Consider the following 22028-nt stretch of genomic DNA (forward strand, 5'->3'; position numbering starts at 1 on the left):
TGCTTGTTATAAAAATAAAATGAAGCCTTTGAGGCTTGGAAGATGATGCCCCATTGGGTGGAGCAGTCATTATGAAAGTAAGAGGACTCAAGTTCAAATCCTCAGCACCTACAAAAAATACAGGTATAACTATGTGTAGGGCTGTAACCCCAGTGCTGGAGAAAGAGGGAAGCTGCAGACAAGAGAATCCTGGCAGCTTCCTAGCCATCCAATCTAGCCCAAGCAAGCTTCAGGTACAGAGAGAACATCTCAAAAGCCAAGATGGAGAGAGATGGACATCTGATGCCCTCCTCTGGCCTCTGCATGCATGTACATGGATGTGCACTGTGCTCACATGTGTACACATGCCACACACACAACAAACACATATCACCTATAAAGGAAAACTCCAGGGCAAAAGTTTGTAGAAATTTTCAGTCAGTTAAAAAATGTGGAGAAGATATTATAAAATGAGAAGTGAGAGGTGTCCACATATCCTTTAGATCACACATTCTATGAGCTAACACACCCTGTCATGCATGCTTATTTAGGTTGTTCCCAGTGCATGCACGCATGTGTCTGTGTGCATGTGCATGCATTTGTGTAGAAGCTGGAGACTGCTTTTCAGTGTGACTGCTTTGGGGTCACCCACACGCCTGTCGGTAACCACTCATTGGCTTCCAAGGGGGATCTTCAGTGGACTCGAACTTTGGTCTGTCACCGGGGCCTTAGAAAGTGGGAGGACAGACACTGCCTAGATCAACAGCCCCACCACCCCAGAGGCAGTGAAATTCTTAAGACGTAATCAAAAAAAAAAATCATAAAATCACTCAGCACATTATTCCATTTATAGAAAACTGAAATTAGAAAAACTCATCCAAACATCATGATAACTCTGAAGAGGAGAGAGGATGCTCACTTGGCAGGGTGACATTTCTAATGTCGGGAGAGGCATGTGAAGAAGGCTGGAGCCAGGCGGTGGTGGTGTTGCCCGCCTTTAGCCCCAGCACTCGAGAGGCAGGTGGATCTCTGAGGTCAAGGCCAGTCTGGTCTACAGAATGTGTTTGAGGACTGTTAGGCTATGAAGAGAGACCCTGTCTCAAAGGGGACTGTGGCTTGGCTGAAGAAATGGCTCAGCCATGAAGGCTAACGCTCACAACCAAAGGACAAGAAGGGACGCATGGCTTGGAAACATTCAGTTTCTTACCATGGCCAGGATGGGGATCACTCCCCAACTGTCCAGTGGGAACAGCTGTAATGATTTGTGGGCCCCTCTGTGTATTACCATATTTCAGCAAAAAGTTTATTTTCAAAAAGGCAAACAAAATGGCCAGAAGTGGCCCAATCTTTAATCCCAGCACTAGGGAGACAGAGGCAGATCTCTGAGTTCAAAGCCAGTCTGGTCTACAAAGTGAGTACCAGGACAGTCAAGTCTATACAGAGAAATCTTGTCTCGGGGGGGGGGGGGGGAGTGTGAAGAAAGAAAGAAAAAGAAAAGAAAACTTACTTGCAGAAGTCCTCAGTTACTTATATTACTAGGGAGAATTTTCTAAGGTTGGTGGGCTGTTTGAAAAAAATCTATAAAGGAATATCCTTTAAAAATGCTAAAAATGTTGGCAAAACAGAAAATGATCAGAGTTGAAAGGAAATCAGAGGCGATGAGAAATCTCCCGTCTGTGATGCTGGCATTTCGGAGCATCCACGAGAATAATATGTTCATGAATACATTCATAAGAATATTACATTTACAGTCACATTCATCCAGGCTATATTTAGTGAACCTACTGGTAATGAGAATTGGTAAATTTAGTATACTCAGCAATGAATGTATTCATAGGGAGATATATTCAAAGCAATACTGGGAAATTTGTCAAACTTGGTAAAAATGCCCCCAAGTAACTTCACTGGAGCCCTGTCTGCGGGAGGGGAGGGTGGGTGTCAGCCCTGAGGTAACTTCACCTGGAGCCCTGTCTGGGGGAGGGGAGGGTGGGTGTCAGCCCTGAGGTAACTTCACCTGGAGCCCTGTCTGGGGGAGGGGAGGGTGGGTGTCAGCCCTGAGGTAACTTCACCTGGAGCCCTGTCTGGGGGAGGGGAGGGTGGGTGTCAGCCCTGAGGTAACTTCACCTGGAGCCCTGTCTGGGGAGGGGAGGGTGGGTGTCAGCCCTGAGGTAACTTCACCTGGAGCCCTGTCTGGGGGAGGGGAGGGTGGGTGTCAGCCCTGAGGTAACTTCATTGGAGCCCTGTCTGGGGGGGTGGGGGAGGGTGTCAATGGCTCTACAGCCAGCTGAGGTAGCTCGATCTTAGCTATTTAAGGAGCACTTCTGGAAGAGCTAGAAGGGGGAATAAATATGGAGTCCCGTGCCAAACAGCCAAGCACACTGACAGGATCGTGTGTGTAGATGCCTTCAGACAACTCCCCAGCCTGGCTTGAAGCCCCTCAGGGACAGCAGCCACCCATAGTGGAGGGTATCTACAAACCCCAGCTATAGATTGTGGCATCCCCGCAGATGTTCTTGCCAGCATGTCTCTTTCTATGTAGCTTGATACTAAAGAGAGGCTGCATGGAGCATCCTGGCTGAGCCTTAGAGCTTAGGTACGTCCCCTTGGAGTACCTAACAGTCGAAGATGACACCTTCCCAGTGCCCAAGCCACTCTGCTTCCATGGTTCCAAATGGCCACTCAGGTTTGCTCCACTGATCTAAGAGGCATAAATAGTCGAGCACCAACACCTTGGTCCCCAAAGTACTTTGCAATAGGAAGAGAGTGGAGATAAAAAAGCCTTGCCCGTCACAGGGGCAAGGACATACCCCAGATGGATAATCTGTTCTTTGTCACTGTCTGAAGGTCCCTTGTTGCATGTACCCATGTGCACAGACTGAACACCACTGCCTTTATCTCTCCAAACTCCTACTCCAGAAATCCTACCTGCTCTCTGAACTAGGCATCTCAGAGAGTGTCCAGCAGGGGGCACCCATGCTCTGCTATGTCTCCAGCCTGGCACCCTGAGCATCCAAGATGGTTTCTTGTTCTTCCTGCACTGTAAGTCTTCTCCTTACCCCCAAGTGAGCCCCCAACCAGTTTCTCCTGTGTCTGCCTTGCTGGGTGCACATTTCTGCCCACCATCCTGCCCCCATCCTTTCTCACAACTCCTTCATCCTGTTTATCTGCCTCCCCCACAGGCAGCCCCAAGGATTTGCTCTCTGATTAGTGATGAAGGAAGGGACCAGTTAGGAGGGCAGCAAGCATCTACATGTCCTCAGAACTCCTCATGAGTCTCAGAAATGGCAATCTGGAGGAGGCCTGCATCACCCAGACTCTGTATCAAGCCGGGTACGTCTAGGTTCTATGTGGTTGCCTTTGCTCTGATGAGCTCATACAGCAAATACACCCAGTAGATTTTGTGAACTTGGTGCTTCTCAAATAGGAAATGGTGGTGAGTCTGCATGCCAGGATCCAAGAAGAGTGCTGGCTCCATTCCTATTTCCTGGTCCTTCCTGTCCCAAGCTGGGACAGAAGTCAACAGCTGTCCCACACCAGGGAGTCAATGCTGAGGAAGAGGGGAACATCATATGGTTGGCACTTAAGCCAACATAAACGATGTGGGAGTGTCATCTATCTACCTGTTGCTTTCATTGGTTAATTAATAAACAAATTGCTTGGCCTTTGATAGGCCAGCCCTTAGGTGGGTGGAGTAGACAGAACAGAATTCTGGGAGAAAGAAAGCAGATTCAGGCAGTCGCCATAGCTCTCCTCTCCGAGATGGATGCAGGTTAAGAATATTCCCGGTAAGACACCACCTTGTGGTGCTACACTCATTAGAAATGGTTTAATCAAGATGTGAGAGTTAGCCAGTAAGAAGCTAGAGCTAATGGGTCAAGCAGTGTTTAAAAGAACACGATTTGTGTGTTATTGTGGGTATAAAGCTAGCCATGTGGGCAGCCGGGCGCCGGGAACGCAGCCAGCCGCTCTTCACTACACATAAACAAAAGCATTTCTCTATAATAATTATATTTCTAGTTGGTGGTGCATTCCTGCAATCCCATCACTTGGAAGGTGGAGGCAAGGAGATTAGGAGTTCAAGACTAGCGTCAGTTACATAGTAAACTGGAGGCTAGCCTAGGCCACATGAAACCCTGCTGAAAATACAAATGTTGTAGTTATTCTTAACTTGGGTGTGTCTCTGGGGTCAGGGTAAGGCAGAAATTTCCCTCTGCGCCACTGTCACTAGTTAATCCCGAGTCCTGTCCCCACTCCAGGTGCTCACCACAGGCCCCAGCCCTACCTTCGACTTTGGGCTTGGCCTCTGCCAGCCGTTCCTGGAATTTCTTCTTGAAGAAGAGGGCCTGGAGTCGCTGCTGGTAGTGGTCAATCCTACGGACAGGGCAGGCTATGTCACAGGCGGACCCATGACTCCAAGACAGCTTTAGCCTCCTCTTAGCCATCCTTCACTCCCCTTTCTTGGCAGAGCTGACACCTGACCCCTGCTCCTCCTGCTACCCCGGTGCCCCACTCCCTCCAGCTGCACCCCGAGCCCATCTGACCTGCTCATTTCATAGAGGAAGCGGTCTGCGCGCGCCATCCGCTCAATCTCGTGCTTGTGCTCCTCGAGGAGGTCGATGTCGCTCTTCTCTGGGATGAACTTGAGGAGCTGTAAAGAGCAGGTGAGGTCAGGAGGGAAGCTGTTGAGCAGCGCACACAGTGTGAGGATGGAGACGCTCATGCGTTGCCTCTGCTCAGTAGTGGGAGGGCCTGCTGGAGCAGGGTGATTAAGAGTTCAAGGACAGCCTGGGCTCCATTCCAATCTCAAGGCAAGCTTGAGCTACCTAGAGAGTTGAGGCCAATCTGCTATACACATCAGTTTTGAGGTCAGCCGGGCTACAGAGTGAGCTCAGGTCTTTTCTCTAAGTGCGCCATGTGGGTGCAGTGCCTGCAGTGACCAGTAGAGGGAAGCAGATCCCCTGGAACTAGAGTCACCCAGCATTGTGTGGGTGCTGCGAACTAAACATCTGTAAATGCTCTTAACCCGAGTCACCTCTCCAGTCTTGGTGCTACGGTTTGAAAGTGTCCCTCTGCAGTTCACATATGGAAACTTCCCCATTAATGACATCAGGCAGTAGAGCCTTTGGGTGGGGTGAGATGAGGTCGCAAGGGTGGGGCCCTAGTAGTGGCATTAGTGGCCTGATAAGAGAAGTCGAAGCTATGGCATCTTCTCTGTCTCCTCCCATGATGCCCTCTACCACGCTTTGATCTCTCACCAGGCGTCAAGTAGACACAGCACCCTGTTCTTGGACTTCCCAGCCTCCAGAGCCATGAGCTAAGTAACTTGTACAGATTAACGGGTCTTGGGGATTTTGTCACATCCCAGTGCTTAATTTGCATGTGGCTTCTGCTCAGCATCACATCTAAGACTCACCCATGCTGTACATCACTAGACTGTCTGCATTTGCTGCTCAGTAGCGTTCCACTGAAGGGATGCACCACAGTCTGTCTGCCCACTATCTTGTTGATGCTCAGGTGGGAGGTTTAGTGAATTCAGTCAAGTTGTTATAGCTCAGCTTCTAAACTGTGGCTTTCGCCACTTTGTTTATCTGCAGCGCTCCTGACTGCAAACACATGCCATTTGTTCTCTGTCTGCCTGGAAGACACTGGGCGTGTTATCATCCAAGGGAAAAAAAAATGTGTCTTTGTTCTCCTTTCAGATTTTAAATTTATTCTAATTTCCGTGTACGGGTGTTTTGTCTGCATGTATGTCTGTGTACTACCTGTGCACCTGGTGCCCACAGAGGTGAAAAAAGGGAGCCACAGCCCCTGAAACTGGAGTTATGGGTGGCTGTGAGCTGGAACATGGATGCTAGGAAATGGACCTGTGTCTTCTGCAAGGGCATCTCTCCAGCTGCCCTGTTTCTCTGTTGAGATAGCCGCATGAAGCCCAGGCTGGCCTCAAACCGTGGTTCTGAGATCATAGATGTATACCACCACACTCAGTCTGGGGATGGCACCCAGGAAGTCATGCGTACTTTACAACAGCGTTCTTCATTTTAACAAGGGCCAGTCAGCTGAATGCCTGTTTGCTGTTGCTAGGTCCTTAAAGGACACACTGATTAAAGTGGAAGGGAGCTGAGGAAGAAATGACCATTGAGACCTTGCAGGGGCCACGGACTTCTCTGGCAGCTTTTTCTAGAGGAAAGCCTAGTCCAGGGAAGTTTCTAGAAAGCTCAGTGCTTCCAGCTTCATGTCTACCCAAGGATTTCAGCCTTTCTGGTCTGGGGTAGAAAGTATGGCTGCCCAGGCTGAGCTCCTCTCACCCTCCAACGCTCCTCACCTGCTCCAGCATATCCTTAGCAAGGTCTTCTTGTTCATCCATCCTCAAGATGGCCTGCCGTATCTCCTCGTTAGAAAGTTTCAACCTGCGACAAACACACTCTGAGCAGCATGGCCTGGCCCTCACCTCCTCTCCAGCCCCAGCGCAAACCCTCCCTCCTCCCTCCTCCCTCCTCCACACAGCCTTCCCAGGCCAGTTTCATAATAGAGTCTGATATTAATAAAGAGGAATTCCGACACACTCCATATGTCCAATAACAAGTGTTTTAGTTCTCATCAAAGCCCGAGTCCCTGATGTCTTGCTTGAGCTTTGTCAGTGCTGATGAGACACATGGGATTAAGATGGACGGGCAGAGGCATTCTGGCAGCCATTTTCCTCCCCCACCCCTCCCTCCAGCCTCAGACATCTTCAGCATCTCCATGGGAGGACAGAGTGGGATGTCAGAACTCTGGGAGAAGTCTCGCTCTTGCATCTCTGACAATGCCCAGTTCCTAGCCAGCTCCCATCAGCCTTCCAGGAACCCCTGCTCACCACCTACACGGTCTTCCACCCTCCCATGTTCACACCCACCGAGAACCCTAGGAAAGCAGCCCTTTTCTGCTACTCAGTGGCAGAAACTCGGGCCAGGGAACTTGTGGGAGGGCAGAGGGGGCAGATGTCCCAGAGGAGGCTGTAGGCGGCACTAAGAATAGAGCTTGGGGCGGTGCCCCTGACCCTGCCTGGGGGAGGCCCCCACACAGAAGCCTTGCTGTTAATACAGATACTGCTTGTTTGTTCCACAGCCCAGGGAAATGCTTGCAGACTGAGATCATGCTGCTCCCAGGCCTCAGCTGAGTGGGCCCTCCATGGGCTTAGAGCAGCTCTGCTGACAGATGCTCACTGTCACTCCTGATACGTCAGGAGCCTCAAGGCCAGGCCAGTTTCCTGTCTGAAGAGCCCCATGCTACTGTTCAACATGGGCCTACAGGACAGTCTAGACTAGCATCCACTCCCCCCACTCCTCTGGAGAAGCAGAGAGGCCAGGCCAGCATCAGCACAATTCCTCTGCCACCTTCCCCAGGCCTGCAGCTCAACCATAATGTGCGCTGTTTTGCAATGTTCTGGATGAGCCCAGGTCTGGTGCGTGCTGGGCAGTCAGGCAAGCACTCTACCACAGTGATCCGAATCTCGGCCCCTTCATTACCCATTTTGGGCTTCTGCTTGGGGGCACCCATTTCTGCTACAGGTAAGCACTTACTTGGAGAGAAGAATAATACAGTTCTGGGCCCTCCGGCCATCAATGACCGACAGCTCTTTGACCTTTCGGGAGGCTAGGTAGATGTCCTCCGTGGATCCCAGTTCTTTCTGCAAATGATGAGTTAAACAGGAAGCACTGAAGTGGGTGCTCCCAGTCTCCTTGCCCACCTCCCTGATCCTCCCTTCTTTCAGTGTAGGGATTCCCCTGACCCAGTGGACAGAGAGGCAGCCTGCTCACCACCAACTCTTATGAGAGATCTAGGGTAGCCTGGGCTAAGAAGGGTAGAGGATAGCAAAGCCCCCCCCACAAGCTCAGCCTCTCTCAGAAAGCCAGGAAAGGAGCCATGCAAATGGAAGCTGTGATTGATCTCTGTGTCCTCAGGCAGTATGGTGTTGCCTCTCATACCCCCACCCCCACCCGGAGCCTCCTGAAACTTATGAGGAGAAGCTGATCCCAGCCCCCATAAGGCTACAGTCTCTGACTCTGGAGACTTTTAGCCTATCTCAATATGCCAGGGCTGAAGGGTTTTACAAGGTCACATGGGAAAACAAAGGCAGAATCCATACTGAATTCACTTCTGGGATGCCAATAGGCAAAACCAATGCTCCCAAGCTTCCTCCTGCTGGACTTCCCTGGCCAGGGACTCAGCCTGTTAACACACAGCTATGACTCTAGGGGCTTCCCAGAGCACATGTTCCGAGGCACACAACTCCAGGGCCTGCCTTCCCGGCACGCCGGTCTCTGTGGGGTTTCCCTCTGGAGTTGTGCAGCACCCGGCATGTGTAGCCGTGCCGGAAAGCCTTGCCTTGGGACTGGCAGGGGACACAAGAGCCCTAGTAGCATTCTCCGTTCTGCGGACATTCGCCTCCGCGGCTGGCAGAGGTCTGCTTGGAGTCCCTCCATCTCTCACGTTTCCTCTCTCTCTCTGGGGACCCTCCTGCACGCCACCCTACATGGATGAGCAATAAAGGCTGAAGGCAGTGCAGGCAAGCCTGCTCTTATGGCCCCACTTCCTGGCGGCAGCCGGGGACAGTGGGAGAGAGACAGAAAGAAGGTCCGGAGCCCTGAGAGCGGCTCACCTGCTGACAGTCATGTTAGTTATTAGCTCCCAGGCAGGCAGCAGCCACAGCCACCAGAGGATTAAACATGCACAATGTTAGCCAACAGCCTGGGGACTCAGAAACACCAAGACAAATGTGGGTGTCCTTGGTACCCATTCTGTCCACTGTGTCCCAGGAACAGGAAGCAGGAACCCAGAAATAGTCGTGAACAGCAGCTCAAGGCAGGCATGCCCTTAGAGAAGCTGGGCAAGTAACCCCCAGGCATCCCGCCAGTCTGGGACCAGGGGGGTGCCCAGTTGAACCATATCCCCCAAATATGAGAACGGGGACCCCAAGATTTGAGCACTAGTTCTTTCTTTGCCTCTGTTAGGAACCTGCTGAGAGGACAGAAGGTGCTCCTCCCAACCAGGTAAGTTCCTCTTCATCAGGACATGGACTTGAACCAGAAGTTTATGAAGTTCCTGATCTCCTGAGGCAGGAGAAGCCGGCAATCTTAAATTTGCCCCCTCCCTTGGCCTATCTGATGTCTATGGGGACCGAGGAGCACAGCTTGTCCTGTGTCTTTCTTCTTGACACTGATGGACTGATGGACAAGCTCAGAGCCTACCTAGGACATAGAGGGGACTCGGGACCTTCTCTGACACATGGCTCAAGGCCCTAAGGTACAGAGAGTTAGTAACCATGCCACAGAGACCCACATTTAAATCAAATCAATAATCGTTTGCTTTATCTGGAAAAGACAGGCCTGATGTCACCTCCACACCACTCCTTTGGCCAGGCCCCTTGAGACCTTGACCGTGACTGCCCTGGGAAGTGTCATCTCCAGGTATAGACTTGGCAGAAAGTAAAGTAGGCTGGATGCAGGCCTCAGTACCTAGCTGCCAAACAGGGCTCCGGGCCCCTGGGTACACAAGAAGTCCTCGAGCCAGAGTCCTGGGCCAAGCAGAGATGAAGGAATGGATGTGTAAACCTTAGAACACACAGGGAAAGCAAGGGCCATAGAACCCCTGAGCTGTTCATCACCAAGCAGACCTGGGGGAGGCCCCCAGGCATGATAGCTGCACTCAAATTCTAGAGCCCCACTGTCTTCAGAGTTGCTTAGTATTGGAAGATGCGGGCTGACCCCCGGAAGTCCCTACAAGTGCTTGTCATTTTAGACCAGCTTCTGACTGTAAGCCAACCCCTTCCATTCTCTGTGGACGGAGGATTGGATATGGATAGAGACTCAACAGAGCAGAGCCGGCCTTCAGGCCCAGCTCTAGTCTTGATTCCTGGAAGGGGCATGGAGCAGCATCCATCACCTTCCCTACAGCCTTAGCATCTCTGAAGGTAGGGGTGTGTGTGTGTGTGTGTGTGTGTGTGTGTGTGTGTGTGTGTGTATGTACATATGTATGGGAGTGCATGTGTGTAACTGGAAGTGTGCATGTGTGTATGAATGTGTATGTGCCTATACGTGTGAGTGTGTATGCCTGTGTGTGGGAGTGGGGGGAGGCTGTGGGGGGGTGTGAGAGTGCGCATGTTTGTGTGAGTATGTGTGAATGTGTATGTGCCTATATGTGTGGGTGAGTGTGTGTTCCTATATGTGTGCTGTGTGAGTGTGTGCATTGTATGAGTGTATGTATAAGGAACGATGGAAAGAGTAGGTTGAAAGCTATGTCAGTCACTAGGTATAGTCTATAATTCTCAATTAAACAGAAGAGTGTTCAACAGAGGTCAAGTTCGAGGGTCTACTTCCATTAAGGCAAAAGTACCATTCCCTCCATAGAAAAGGAGGTGCTGACCTCTCACTGGCCTGTGTACTCTTGTTTATTTCTATGCCCTCGGCAGGAACATGGAACCTTATTACCAATAAAGTCATTCTGCATACCTGTGAGGAAGGAAAATAAAGGAGAGACAGAGAGGAAAAGTGTGTGTGTGTGTGTGTGTGTGTGTGTGTGTGTGTGTGTGTGTGAAGATTGAAAGTAAAGATCCAAGAGACCAGAGGGTACAGTCTTACCTGGTGCCTCTGATAAGCAGAGAACATTTTTTCAAAATCTTCCAGATCCAGAATTCGAAATACCTTCATGTCATCAATCTCATTCCACACGGTACCAGAGACACGCTCCTAAGAGTCAGGGTAAGAAGAACCCATGGTTGATCCCTCTTCTCCATGACAGAGAGGCCAATACTCCCCTAACCCCACCTGTCCCCAAAGGCAGACCGAAGGCACATATTACAATGGCTAGGCTCTCATACTTCCAGAAAGGGGTTCAAGAGCACCCCCCTTTCTCCAACCTCCCACTTCTTCAATATTCTAGAAGACAACTTCCTCCTTCTTTCCCCTTTCCACGTGAGACCACATGAACGTGTTTCAGAGACCACTGGAGTGACGGAGCACACAAATGAAAGGAGGGACCCCATGCTTCTTTCAGGACACAACACTGCTCCAAGGGCACCGTGCGGGCCAGCTCTGACTGGAGTCCCTGGGAGCACTGCGGCTTGCACACGTGTGGGACTGTCTGTGCCTGTGCGTAGAGTGCATGCCCCAGATCTGAGATGGGCATTTTCTTTCCCAGGATCTTGTTCTTACTTTCCCAGATTCCCAGAAAGTGGACACATGTCAAAAGCTGGGACGTGCTGGCCCCATGTACTGACTTTGTTCAGATCAGCAACTTGGCTCAACTTCCTGTTGCTCAGAGCCAGGGAAGGTGTCCCCATCTTTTATGATTGCAATGGACCCATAAATTTACATTTCCCAGCTTTCTCACTTGAGGCAGTGTCCCCGATTTTTGGACACTTGTGCTGGAGTCTACAGAAGGCCAGACTTCACCAGCAACCCTGTAACATCATGCTGATGGTCCAGAGGACATGGTCATGAAGGACAAGCATGGAATAGAGGAGCACTTCTCTCTGTGCGGCCCTTCCTCCAGGATTCCTTGTCTCGTCTGTAGCATTAGTCTATGGAACAACAATCTCCATCACCTGGTTTCATCTGTCCAAAAACCTGTCAGGCAACCATCCTTGCACCCCTTGCAACATCTCCTCCTCAGACTTGAGACACTACCTTTCCCTCATCTCTATTTTCTTAAACTCTGAAAAGGGGAGGCTAGGCCAGAGTCAAGAGGGAGGAGACATTCCTGTGGCCTTTCGAAGGCCAGGGACCCTCGTGTGGAATGCTGGGCTGGGAAGCTCACAGCAGCAAGGGATATAGGCAACTGGCCAAAGCCAACACAGACACATTCTTTTCATGGTGGAAACAACCACCGTGTGTGTGTGTGTGTGTGTGTGTGTGTGTGTGTGTACATCTAAGAGCATATGTAGGATAGAGGAAGGGGCTAGAGAAAGAAACTGAACTCCTGGAAAGGAAGATGTGGGGAACAGAAAGAGGATGAGATGGGGAACTGGGTCAGGAAGGCAGGGAGGGGAGCTAGCTGAAGCAATGGGGGATCCCTAGGGTCTCCTGTACAGGGGTAGGGGTGGGGAAGAGGAGGCCCATAAGAATGAAGCTTCCAGTCCTTTGTATTCTTGTGGAGTTCAGAGCAAGGATGGAGGGATGAAATAGTTGGGTATTTAACATGACAAACCAGTCATCTCAACAGTCACTGCCGTAAACATAGCCTGTTCCCCACATCTGCCAAGGATTTCAGTTCTTCATGGAAACATCGTGGGGTTTGGAGCTGAGAGAGGTAGGGCCCTTTCTCATAATCATCGGACCATAATTTCCATCATATCACCCTGCTAAATCCATCTTGGATGATAATTCTCCAGTTTAATTTTTCCAACACTGTCATCTCTAGCCTAGATTCCTGGGTCTTCTGACCCCAGGAGATAGCCGCAGAAGTCCCACATAGGCTTTTCCCAGGATTGGGCTTCACGATGGTTCCCCACAGGCTACCGCCTTTGGGGCCCAACAGACCCACTGACTGACATTTCTGGCTCTGCTATTATGTGATCTGTGGGCAAATGGAAGGATATTATTTCAACCCTATAGCCCAAATGGGAAACTGAGTCTCAGGGAAGTATAGTTCAACTTTGTTGACATGAGAATCATGGTGACATACTTAGAGAACACATGTTTTCCGCTCTGTTCACATCAGAGTGCATCCTAAATTATAGTATGCTGTCAATCCTCACAACCATTCTTTGGAGGGTATGTGGTGAACCTTTCCCCCAATTTACAGAAATACTTAAATCATCTGCCCTGTGACAAAATTAAAAGCTTGGGATTAATTGTAGGCTCTCAAATATCACTCAGTGTGCTTCTGCCCCATGGATCTAGGAAGGGTACTCCACCCTCTCTGGGTCCCAAGGGAACTGTGCAGCCTGTGTTAACACTGGATCACAGAGAAAACCCCAAGCACAAAAATCAACATCCCAACATCAGAGAAGCTGTTGTTGATCTTGCCTGTATTCCCTTCTTTTACTGTTGCTGTCTGTGTGATGTGTGTTCATAGGCATCTTTGTGCCACGGCATGTGCATGTGGAGGTCAGAGGTCAACTTTATAGAGTCAGCTGCCTCCTTCCACCTTTCTGGTGGTTTCTGGGGCTGAACTCACGCCAGGAGGCTTACACAGCAAGCTACCAGTCCTTGACTGTATCTACTTAATGCCTGCCACATCCTACAATTTAATACATTTCATGGGAGGGTATGCATATGTGTGGGTGTGTGCAGGTGTATGTGGTGTATCCATACACATGTGTGTACTGTACATGTGTAGACCAGATCAGCTGCCTGTGTTGTTTCTCAGGGGCTGTTCGCCTTCTTTATTGAGACAGGGTTTCTCACATCCTGGAACTTAAGTAAGCTGGGCTGGCTGGCAGCCAAGCCTCAAAAATCCTCCTTTCACTACCTTGTCAGGGCTTGGATCAAGCACATGCTATCATGTCCAACTTTTCTCATTTTCTTTTTTTTTTCATGCACATGCTAGGAATCGAACTCAGGTCCTTGGGCTTACATGACAAGTACTGTTCCAATTGAGTTATCTATCTAGTCCTTCACATCCATTAAAGTTAATTTTACATTTATTTATTTTGGGGGAGGCACACATGCCATGACACACATATTTGAGGGCGGTTAGAAGTCAATTTCAGAGTCTGTTCTCTCCTTCCACCTTATGGGTTCCAGGGATCTGACTCAGGTTCTCAGGCCGAGCAGCAAGCATCTTTGTACACTGAATTATCTCACTGGCCCCGAACTTGCTACATTAAAAAAAATCAATTTATAAGCCGCAAGTACAGGAGCTGAAACATTTTAAGCATATTAACAACTACCATGTGTTGCTTCCCACACAGACTCTGGCTTTAGGCTCTGGACTGTCTTTTGCCTGCTCCTGTGCTCTGGCCTGTGGCTTTCTCTCTGCCCATCAGAAATCTGTGCATGCACAACACAGCTGCTGCCTAGAGAAGGTCGGAGCTGTACACATCTAGCTATGCATGCTCTTACAGGTGGCTTGAATGTTTTAGTAACTCGTGAGATGGAGTGGGCTGTATCCACGCTCCGTGTTTCCACTCTGGCTGGGAAGCCCATAGAAGGACCTTAGTGACCATACTGGACAATGAAACCAAGGTAACAGACCAGGGGGCATGATTTCCATTGGTGGCACAGTTAGAGGCACATTAGGACTGGTTAGGGCTGAGCTATCTCTCAGCCCATCTTCCAGATCTGTAAGTACCTCAGGCTACGTATCCTAATCAGTCAGATCCAAAGCTCTCAGGAGGCAACACTATTTTCCCTTCATCGTCTCTGTCTCATTCTTTCAGTCAGGGTCTCTCATTGAACCGGAAGTTTTTCACTCTGGTTAAGCCAGCTTGCAAGCTCCTGGAATCCTCTTGTTTCTGTCCCCCAGTGCTGGGGTTAATGACATACACAGCCACAACTAGCTTTAAATGTGGATGATGGGGCTCAAACTCAGCTCCTCATACTTGCAGAGAAAGCAAGTCCACAGAGTCATCTCCCTAGCCCTCATGCCTTCTTCTCCATTGACTCTCGGCACACACTGGTTCATTGGCGAGTGGCTTTGACAGTAAGCACAAGGTGGGCACCAAACATTTCCCCCAGCGTTGGTGCTCAGAGGGGACAGTAAGCATCTGACTCCAGCAAACCCATCATCAGTGCCCACTGTGCTCACCCTAATGCCTGACCAAATAGAGAATCAAGAAGACTCGTGTAAAGTGCAGGGTGCAGGACACGGGCCTGCCTGGCCAGTGCCTTAGCTACTTACCTCATTCAGCTTGACCCAGTTGAAGGACTTCAGTGGGTGTGAAGGCTGGGGGGTGCGCTTTTTCCTGAGTGGAGCATCATTACTGGGGTAGAGATCCTGAGGCAGGGGCATGCCTGAGCTGAAGCAGGGTGGGGCACCTGGGGGGATAGGAGGCCCTCCAGGAGGAAGGGGTGGTGGGGGTGGGGGTGGGCAGCAGGCAAAGGGGAGAGGGGGTGGGGGTGGAGGCAGATCGTTGGTTGTTGTGGAGGAAGACAGGGTGAGTGGACCTCCAGGGGGAGGTGGAGAAGACACTGGGCCCACCTGTGGGAAGACAAAAAAAGGCAGGATGGTGTTCTTGTCAGCATTCAAGCTAACCGAGTCTCCACATTATCCCCGTTTCCTCCTTACTGAACCATCCTCAACCCTTCATGTCCATTTAGACACCATTTTCCTCTCTGTATTTTAATAGCCAACATACATGCACAGACAGACATGTACACACACAGACACACATGCGCACATGCACACACACAGATACAGACACACACGTGCAAACACACACACACACACTAAGTGACCAGAGGCACAACCATCAAATGAAACATTCAGACTTGTGTATACAGCAGTGCAGGCTGCTCCCTGCATGAGGACATCTAGCTGGCGCAGGAATTCTACCCGCACTCTCTTGTCCAAGATTCACATTCTGGGAACAGTGTCATCCCATCCTGAGAAGGGTCATTTTTTTCTAATCTGTTAACATAAAGGGCTCACCCATACAAACTGAAAAGCCACTTGGGTTGTGGTTCAAGGTTCCCCTTTCTCTTCTCCCTCATCTTGGGGTTCTTCTTCCCATACCTGCTCTGCCCACTCCCACCTGACACTCAGGGTGCTGGCTGAAGCACACAAATGGGAGGGGATAGTGCCCGCGTACGCGTACTGAGATATCATTGAGTTGGGCTACCAGTTCTGCCACTTGTCCCCTAGCGTGGCGCAGTTCCTGCGACTCCCGGGCTAGCTTGTCCTTCATCTTGTTCAGGGTCCTCATCATCTCCTCCTTCTCCAGCGTCTTTGTCTCACACTCCCGCTCCTTTCTCTCCAGCCGGCTCACGAGCTCCATGTGTTCTGTAGGCGGGTGGACCACAGAGAAAGTGAGAGGTGGGGGGGAGCAGGAATGACTTTCTGGGGAAGAAGAGGGGCCCCAGGCAGGGTGCAGCTAGTTTAGGCAGACCCTCTCACCCTTCCGGAACTTCTCGGCTTGGTCTCGCCACTGCTTCACCTCGTTCTCATTGATGAGCCTGTTGAGGAGCGGAAAGGACCACGTGACTGACATTATCCCCCTCTTCCTGGAAGACAAGCATCTCTCTTCCCCAGAGGAGAAACTGAACTTGATCTGTCCAGTCACAGGCTTCTCACATGCTTCTCCAGGTCCCCATTCCTGCCCATTCTCACTCTCTCGTGCCTCTCCAGGTCCCCATTCCTGCCCACTCTCGTTCACTGTCCTCATGGACCATGAGAACGGGAAGGACCCCGAATCATCTTCCAGTCCAACTTCCTGTGTGATTCTTGATGGGAATGAGAGGTAAGTACTAGAGAGAGGACCGAATGCAGGCTGCCTGCAGTACATGTGTGCACATAGAAACACTCATATAGACATACTCACACACATGCACACACGCACACCTTTGTAAAGGTAGATCAGTACATCTAAGAGACAGAAATATCAGGACAGAACAGAGGAGCGATGGCGCCTGATTGCAAGCACAGCAAACTCTTCTATCAAGTGTTAAAATCCCCCAGAGTCCAGAGTTCTGAGGGACTGAATCCCATCACGATAGCCCAGTTATTATTACATTTTAATGTTGTTTATTTATCGACTCCACGCCAATGCCTGTGAAAATCAGAGAGGACAACTTTGAGGGTTTATTCTCTCCTTTGGCCATGCAGATTCCTGTGACTGAAGTCAGGTCATTGGGCTTGGCAGCAAGCTTCTACACTTGCTGAACAATCTTGCTGGCCCATGGTGAGATTTCTCTGGAGGGGCCACTACTGTGGTCATTGGGGTGCTACATCCTTTACCACCCAAAGAAGTGGTTCCCTGGGCATGGACAGGAGGGGAGCAGGGAGACTGGGTTCTTCTTGGGGCCAGGCCAATGCAGATGGTAAAGAAGTGCTAATCAGCCCAGACAGTGTGACTGTTCTGGGACCTGTTGGCGCCCTGGGAGTTTGCTGACACAGCCTGTGTGAGTTAAGCAGATGCCAGTTAGGGCCCTTGTGGTTGAACTGGGCTGATGCCATTTGTCTATGAAGCCCAGGGGCTCGTTTCGGAGATAACTAGAAACATCACACTCTAGGCCAGTGTGCGCCCGCATGCCAGAGATGCAATCGTTGATGGGAGGACCCAAATCAGACGACCAGCCAGATGGAGGTGGGGAGCCTCTTGCATGTCCGTGTGTTACACTCTATAGGGAAAGGCTCTTAGCAAGGAACTCTAGAAGCCCTCAGTGTGAGAGCCCGGGAGTGGGGTGCCTATTATTACACAGCTCAATTAAGACCTTTCCCCTGCCTCCTTCCTGCCTCCTGTCCCCAGCTACACTGTGAAGAGCGACAGAAACTTGTGTTAGCTAGTAGATCTGGGATACGGAAAGGCTCAGAGGAGAAATGGAACAGAGACAAGAAGAGAAAAACCTCATGCAATAGGGTTATGTTCAAATGGCCATGCCCCATGTCAGAGGCCACCAAACCTGTGAAGAGACAGCATTGGTATTTAGGTGTTTTGTACAGCATGCACAGGGCTGTCATACGGTCCCGTGTTTGCTGGTGTTTGTACCCCATGCACAGGGATGTCACACGGTCCCGTGTTTGCTGGTGTTTGTACCCCATGCACAGGGATGTCACACGGTCCCGTGTTTGCTGGTGTTTGTACCCCATGCACAGGGATGTCACACGGTCCCGTGTTTGCTGGTGTTTGTACCCCATGCACAGGGATGTCACACAGTCCCGTGTTTGCTGGTGTTTGTACCCCATGCACAGGGATGTCACATGGTCCCGTGTTTGCTGGTGTTTGTACCCCATGCACAGGGATGTCACACAGTCCTGTGTTTGCTGGTGTATGTACCCCATGCACAGGGCTGTCACATGGTCCCGTGTTTGTTGGCATGAAGCATAAGAACATGCTGTGGCAACAGCTCAAGACTTGGGTTTGATCCCCAGAACTTGCTTACATAATGGGTGAGGTGCACAGCTGTAACCCAGCACAGGGAGGTGGAGATGGGCAGATCCCTGAGGCTCTCTAACCAGCTAGCCTCGCCTAATTAGGGAGTCACGGGCCAACAAAAGAACCCATCTCAACGAAGATGGACAATGTACCCGGGGATATTGTTGGCTTCCACATGTGCATCCTACACATGTATGCATACTCATATGAACATGCACATACATGTATATACACATGACACATGCACACACACACTCCAAAACAAAAATAAATAAATAAAAGAAAAACAAAACAAAACACTTCTCAGCTCTAACTGGAAGACTGGGATGGCTCATGACCTATGGCTGACTGGCCAGTGTGCTGTGTAAATGCTCTTAGCCTCTCTAGCTAAGCCTTGCAGTGGATGATGGAGAAGAGAGAGTGAGAGTGTGTTCAGTAGGGTCATCAGTAGGCTCATGACATGTGGTTATTCACATTTAAATAAGACAAAATGAGGACTCTAGTGTCTCAGTTACACTTGACATATATGTCCAATACGCATGGGACAAATAGTGACTACTTGCCAGGGTTTATCTTGTCTTCCTGACAGGACCTAGAGTCATCAAAGAGGCAAACCTTTGGGCACATCTGTCAGGAATTTCCTAGCAAAGAAAACCCACCAGTACCATTTCAGAGGCTAGGGAGTGGGTATACAGAGGAGAGGGGACCCACCAGTACCTTCCTTCCTCCCTCCCCCCTCCTTTTCTTCTTCTCTCTCTCCCTCCCTCCTTCCTTTCCTTCCTTCCTCTGCTTTGCACAAGTGTTTTGCTACACAAAGAAGAAAAGTAACTGACTCAGCTGCCACACTGGCCAGGGCCCCCTCATATTGTGGAACAGTTTCTGAAGTCTCACAGGGATTGGAGAGGGAGCTAAAGTTTTGCTAGGAGAGCCGAGAGGGAGAGAGTTGGAGCTGGGTCGGAGGCCAGCTGTAACTCACATGTTGACGATGTTCTTGACGTTGAAGTTTTCCAGCGGGGCCAGGTCAGGATCCATGCCCCGCTCATCCTGAAGCACAATCTGCTGAAGGATTCGGTCCAGGAGCTGCCACTGCTGGAAGTAGCCACCATTCCGCTTGTCTGAGGGGTAGAAGGCACTGTATCTGTTTGGAGCCCTGGAGCCCCTGGAGCCCTTGTTCTTTCGTGACTGCCCAGGCTCAGGCCAACAAGGCAAGCCTCCCCCTCTTAGGAAACTCCTGTCTAATGGAAGAGGAAGCATTGCTACCAATCATGGAGACTCTCAATCCAGTGGGCTCCTCATCATCTGCAGAGGCCTTCATGACCTGGTTAGCCCTCCTAACATTTTCCTACAGTGCAAAATACTTCTTTCCCATGAGACCCTGCACATACTGGGCTCTGGGCATGTGAATGGTCTTTCCTACTGTCTATAAAAAGCATATATTTGAAAATATTACATGTTCAATAATGAAGTCTCCAGGGGAAAACTTCATACAAGATCTCATGATTATCTTTCTTTTCACTTTACAGAAAAAGATGAATGGAAGCTGATTCCAGGTGTGCTGAGCCATCAGAATGAGCTAAAGAAGGGCTGGATGAAACCCGGGAGGCTCTTGGTGGAGATGACCTTGAACTATGAAGGCAAAGACTTTGTGTCTTCTCACCCTCAATGATTACAGTTGCCCTGGATGCGGACTTCCTTTTTAGGCAAGAGCCACTCTCTCTCCTTCCTTGGCCACTCCATTTTTTTTTAAAGATTTATTTATTATGTATATAGTGTTCTGTCTGTATGTATGCTTGCTGGCCAGATGAGGGCACCAGATCTCATTACAGATGGCTGTGAGCCACCATGTGGTCGCTGGGAATTGAACTCAGGACCTCTAGAAGAGCAGTCAGTGCTCTTAACCTCTGAGCCATCTCTCCAGCCCCATCTTTAATGGCCAATAGGAAAAATTAGTTTAATCCTGACATCAAATTCTGCCTACAACCTAGACAATTGTGTTTTCAAGGCCCTATTTAGAGACAGAAGAGAGGGGCCCCTTCATATTGCTTATGGGCCACCAAACAGGAATCCTCTGGAACAGAAGAAATCAGATTCCAGCAACTTCCATGAACATCTGACTGTATTTGGGATTTAATAAAATTCTCTCTCTCTCTCTCTCTCTCTCTTTCTCTCTCTCTCTCTCTCTGCGTGTGTGTGTGTGTGTGTCCCCCAAAGATCAGAAGAAGTTGTCAGATCTCCTGAAACTGGAGTTACAAGTATTTGTGAGACACTAAACATGTGTTCTGGAAACTTGAACTCTAGAGGCAAACGCCTTTGATTGGGAGCCACGTGTTTCAGCCCTGGGCTGGGTCTGGAGAACTGTGGCTTCCTGGGGCAGCTCACTGTCTCTGTCCTCCCTCTCACCATTCTACCCACTCCATGTTGCTGTCCCTGGGGAATGCAGCATACAGGCAGGTCACAGCTCACAGCGGCATGCTTCATCTAAAGCCGACCCCAAACAGTGAAGAACTCATGCAGAAGTCATAGCACACAGGTGTCCTGAGTTCAGCAACAATGTGCTAAGGACCTCCCATCACACGTGCCCCAAGTTGGAACACAGTAAGTTGTAGCTGTCACCACCACCATGGCTTTGGGGATCCTGATTAGGCTGATCCTTACAGAAGACCAAACAAATTTTCAAAATTGTCTACTTTTTGGAATGCTTGGTGCAGCTGAGGCTCATTCCCATCACATTCTGGGGCTACAATGAGTAGTCCTGAATAATTTGTTCTTGAAACACTACCCATCGACACTTGGCTCTTGAAAACTCAGCATCTGCTCCCGGGCGGGAGTAAACATGAAGAGCAAAACTTAAAAACAAAGCAAACACGAGGCTGGGGAGATGATCCAGACTGTGCTGGCCACACAATCTTTAGGAGCTCCATCCCTAGTATCTGTATAACATGGTTGGGGAGGCAGAGGTGGGAGGAGGCTGAGTGGCCTGTCAGTCTAACTGAATCTGTGGTCTCCAGGTTCAGTGAGAGACCCCGTCTCAAAAACTAAGGTGGGGAATGGCTGAAAACAGCACCTGACATTGACTTCTGGCACATACATGTGCATGTGTGCATGCACACACGCATAACCACACATGCAACCACACACACACACACACACACACACACACATATAATCACACACTATAGTCAAAACAAACAAAGCAACATGACCATTGCATATCTGTTCTGTTTCTCAAACCGTAAAGCTTCCTTTTGCAAATGACAAGAAGACTAAATGTAGCTGCCATCAACAGATCACAGAAGATACATTTTGTCATGATCAAACTGCTGCTTGTTGGCCCACAAGGCTGGAATTTCTCCAACCATGTACTCAGCTCCACCCCCAAGGTGACATGAGGCAACCCATGGAGGGAGGAACCTGAGTCGCTAGGCCTGGCCTCCTGAAGGCAAGCACAGAGGGAACTGTGCCAGGTTCACAGGCAAGGCAAGCTCTCAATCATAGGCTCACGTCTACCTGTGGATGGAGCAAGGCTGAGAGAGCGGTGGTGAGAGCAGGTACTCACATGGCATCTGCAGGCAGTGGTGCAGCACGGAGAGAAGGCAGGGGTAGGCCTCCGTGTGCTTCAGCTTCTTGTGGATCAGCTCAAACATCTGGGAGGCACTTTTTGTGTCGATGTGGACCTGGGGAGGTTAGACCACAGTAAAGGGCAGAATCAGACAGCAGAGGGAGAAACGAAGGGCTGGAAGGTACTATTTCTACCCTCCCAGTTCCTTCCATCTCCGGGGAAGAGTTCCTCTTTCCTGACTGCAACCCAGGAATGGAAAGGAGGAAGTGTTTACATGATGGATTTCCCAGTTTCAACACCCCTGGCATCTTGAGGCAGATAATCTTTTGGTGTGGGGTGGGGCATTCCATGTCTTGAAGAATGTCTAGTGCTATCCCTAGTCACTGCCCCCTAGATGCCAATGGTCCCCTCCCACTTCCCTCCCCAAGTTGAGACATGTGAAGCATGTCCTCTCTTGACCAATGCCACCCTGGCTAG

At 50.1% G+C, this 22028-nt stretch overlaps 1 protein-coding gene across 3 annotated transcripts in view; it reads right to left on the minus strand.

Moving 5' to 3' along the window:
- The window catches only part of Daam2 (dishevelled associated activator of morphogenesis 2), a 109378-nt gene that overhangs the window by 8802 nt on the left and 78548 nt on the right, over window positions 1–22028 (minus strand). Inside the window, exons 10-19 of one of the 3 annotated variants that reach the window (XM_041655513.1) lie at window positions 21549–21666; window positions 18969–19107; window positions 16015–16073; window positions 15740–15900; window positions 14800–15099; window positions 10596–10703; window positions 7539–7645; window positions 6302–6386; window positions 4521–4627; window positions 4262–4350 (exon numbers count right to left, since the gene is read on the minus strand). In XM_041655513.1, coding sequence (XP_041511447.1) covers window positions 4262–4350; window positions 4521–4627; window positions 6302–6386; window positions 7539–7645; window positions 10596–10703; window positions 14800–15099; window positions 15740–15900; window positions 16015–16073; window positions 18969–19107; window positions 21549–21666 — 1273 coding nt within the window. Of the gene's footprint in view, window positions 1–4261; window positions 4351–4520; window positions 4628–6301; window positions 6387–7538; window positions 7646–10595; window positions 10704–14799; window positions 15100–15709; window positions 15901–16014; window positions 16074–18968; window positions 19108–21548; window positions 21667–22028 lie in introns of all 3 variants that reach the window. The other 2 variants (XM_041655511.1, XM_041655510.1) reach the window with 2 other exon arrangements.

Source organism: Microtus oregoni, unplaced genomic scaffold (assembly GCF_018167655.1).
Source record: "Microtus oregoni isolate MIOR12 unplaced genomic scaffold, Mior012 000007F_ref0000211, whole genome shotgun sequence".
Taxonomy (NCBI): Eukaryota; Metazoa; Chordata; class Mammalia; order Rodentia; family Cricetidae; genus Microtus; species Microtus oregoni.